This window comes from Octopus bimaculoides, chromosome 3 (genome assembly GCF_001194135.2).
Source record: "Octopus bimaculoides isolate UCB-OBI-ISO-001 chromosome 3, ASM119413v2, whole genome shotgun sequence".
Classification (NCBI taxonomy): domain Eukaryota; kingdom Metazoa; phylum Mollusca; class Cephalopoda; order Octopoda; family Octopodidae; genus Octopus; species Octopus bimaculoides.
The window spans coordinates 102306802-102309524 of NC_068983.1; the positions used below are offsets into that span (position 1 = coordinate 102306802).

Sequence of the window (2723 nt, forward strand, 5' to 3'; positions counted from 1 at the left end):
AGAAAAGAAATGATTAGAACTTATGAATATAAATATATATAAGATTGCATACGATAAAATTCATCTAACGAAAGATTATTGCAGGAGGATTTAGAGATCAGGAGCAGATACATTCAAGATGGAATCAGACCGAAATATAGCTTATGTTGATGTACATATTCTTAGCTTATATTAATGTCATTTTATGATTATTATTATTTAAATTATGTATTTATATGTAAATTATATATTTCTGTGTATATATGCTCGCTTTTCTTTTGCAGAGAGCTGATGTAATCGTATTTCCTGAATATGGATTGTTCGGAGTATTTGACATTGGTGCAATGCACAGCCATGACTCTATTCATCCGTTCTTAGAAACAATACCTGAGGTAGGACATGCCAAGTGGAACCCGTGCGAAGAAAGAGATTTGGATGAAGATGATTATGTTATCCAGAAGAAGCTCAGTTGTTTAGCAAGAGATAACAGAATACACATTGTGGCTAGCTTAGGCGAGAAAGCAAGATGCAGCCGCCGAACAAATTATAAATGCCCTAGCCATAGTTATTTCCATTACAGTAGTACGGTTGTGTTTTCGGAGAAAGGAAATCTCGTAGCCAAGTACCGTAGAAAAGCTTTGTTGAATGAACCATATTTTGACAGCCCGGATGAATTCAGTATTGCCGTTTTCGAGACTACTCAGAACAAATTTGCCGTAGTGAGTTCTTATGACACAATGTTGAAAGAACCAATAACGGAATTATTAGATAAGCGGAAAGTGAAGAACATAATTATTCCCAATGTTTGGCGATCGAATTCACCTTTGCTTAGTAGTGTTCAATGGCACTCTAGTTGGGCAATTGGAAATGAGGTTAACGTACTAGCTGCTACTATACATGACACAAACATTGGGTCACATGGAAGTGGAATTTACTTCCCATATAGTGAAAGTTCCTATTATAACAAACCTGATTCTTCAAGAGGCCACTTAATCATTGAACATGTGAAAATGAATCGTTATTCAAGACCAAAGAAACCAGTCATTCCTTATTTATCAGTTTCCTTTGGCAAATTCTCGTATCACAGTGTCAAAATGCTCGGTGAAGAAATTCGTTTTAAATTTGTAGATTTGACAAAATACACCGATAATGTAAGCATATGTAGTGGTTCTTTCTGTTGTAAAGTAGATTACTCTCCCGAATCTTTAGAAACGGAGAAATATAGCCTGGGGATCTACAAGGGCATGATAAATGCTCTAGACAGACGCATGTACTTTGAGATCTGCACAGTCATGAATTGTAATAGAATATGCGGGAAGGAAATCTTCTCTGCTAATACATACTTTGCAAGATTTGGTCTTTCTGGTTATAATTTCACGGCTGATCATATTTATCCACAGGTGGTATTTATGAATAAAGGAGATCAAATTCTTGATGATGTGTGGCAGTATGAACATGGCAAAATAAACTCAAAACGTATGTTCAACAATCCCTTGCATTCAGCAACAATGATTGGACGGATCTATAACGAGGACAAATATATTACTACATTTAAGTCAAGCTTCCCTAGTGAGGACAGGAGAACAAGATCTGACAGAAAGAACGGTGCAGTGTCAAGATTTACTCCCACAGTATTTGTTGTAGTCATGGGGACTATCCTTTCAGTACTTAGCTTCTCTTGATCGCAGAACTCATCCGTTTAAAATATAATCTATTTACACACATAGATACACAAATGAGTAGACATATAAATGAAATATACATACATACCTGCACACATATACGCACACACACAGATATATGCTACATACACACAAATATATAAGTATATATATATATATGCATGCATGCATATTATGTATGCATATATATATATATATATATATATATATATATGTATGTATGTATATATATGTCTGTCTGTGTGTGTATATGTATTTTATTAACACCGAGTCCATTTAAACGCGTTTTGTTTTGTTTAAACAACACGCCAGGGACACCGGTAATCTCACTATTTATACACATGTATATACTGAAATATATATACATACACATGCACACAAACATAAACACACACACATATCACTAGATAAAACGGGATATCTTAATCAGAATATACCCATACAACGACTCATTTCTTCACTCAGTAGGCTAGGGCATTTTCTAAAGATATGTTAAAAAACAAATAACAAAAACGATTCATTAAAATAGTTTTATATTTTAGAAAAAAAAACCAAAACAATATATGAATTTAATCGCAAACTTTTATAGCTTTTTTTAAAATTTGCTCCTTACATTTGGAAGATGCGATGATGAAAAACTTTAGACTTTAACTTTTAACAATTAATATGACTGCTTGTTCAATATACGTTTTTTTAATTTTTTATATAATCTCATATCTTAGAATAATTGATTCATGATGGAAAAAAAAACAAGCAAAAAAAACCCGTTTTAATCTGCTGTTCAAAGAACAGCCGAATTCACCAGTGTATTATTTTATCGTCAGCAAACTATTCTAAAGGAATTTCTGTTTGCCTATTCAAAAGGAAATCATATATATATAATGTATTGAATGTATAAAACTGATATGCTGAAATTGCAGTATCCCACCCCTCTTGCAATATTATAACAAACCGATTTATTGCAATGTTTATATGTTTATTCAACCACATCAATAGATAATTTCGAATAAAAAACTTTTGAAATAAAATTTTTGTTAAAGCTCAAATATTTCCCCTCTTAAT

At 32.6% G+C, this 2723-nt stretch overlaps 1 protein-coding gene across 1 annotated transcript; it reads left to right on the forward strand.

Moving 5' to 3' along the window:
* The first annotated feature begins 227 nt into the window (after positions 1-227).
* Positions 228-2689, forward strand: LOC106868152 (pantetheinase). Its single transcript, XM_014913288.2, has one exon. The coding sequence runs from the start codon at positions 243-245 to the stop codon at positions 1659-1661; it is 1419 nt and encodes a 472-aa protein (XP_014768774.2). The 5' UTR covers positions 228-242; the 3' UTR covers positions 1662-2689.
* The last annotated feature ends 34 nt before the right edge of the window (positions 2690-2723 follow it).

Bases quoted from the DNA above. Each gene is read 5' to 3' on its own strand.
- LOC106868152 (XM_014913288.2), top strand. From the start codon at position 243: ATGCTCGCTTTTCTTTTGCAGAGAGCTGATGTAATCGTATTTCCTGAA.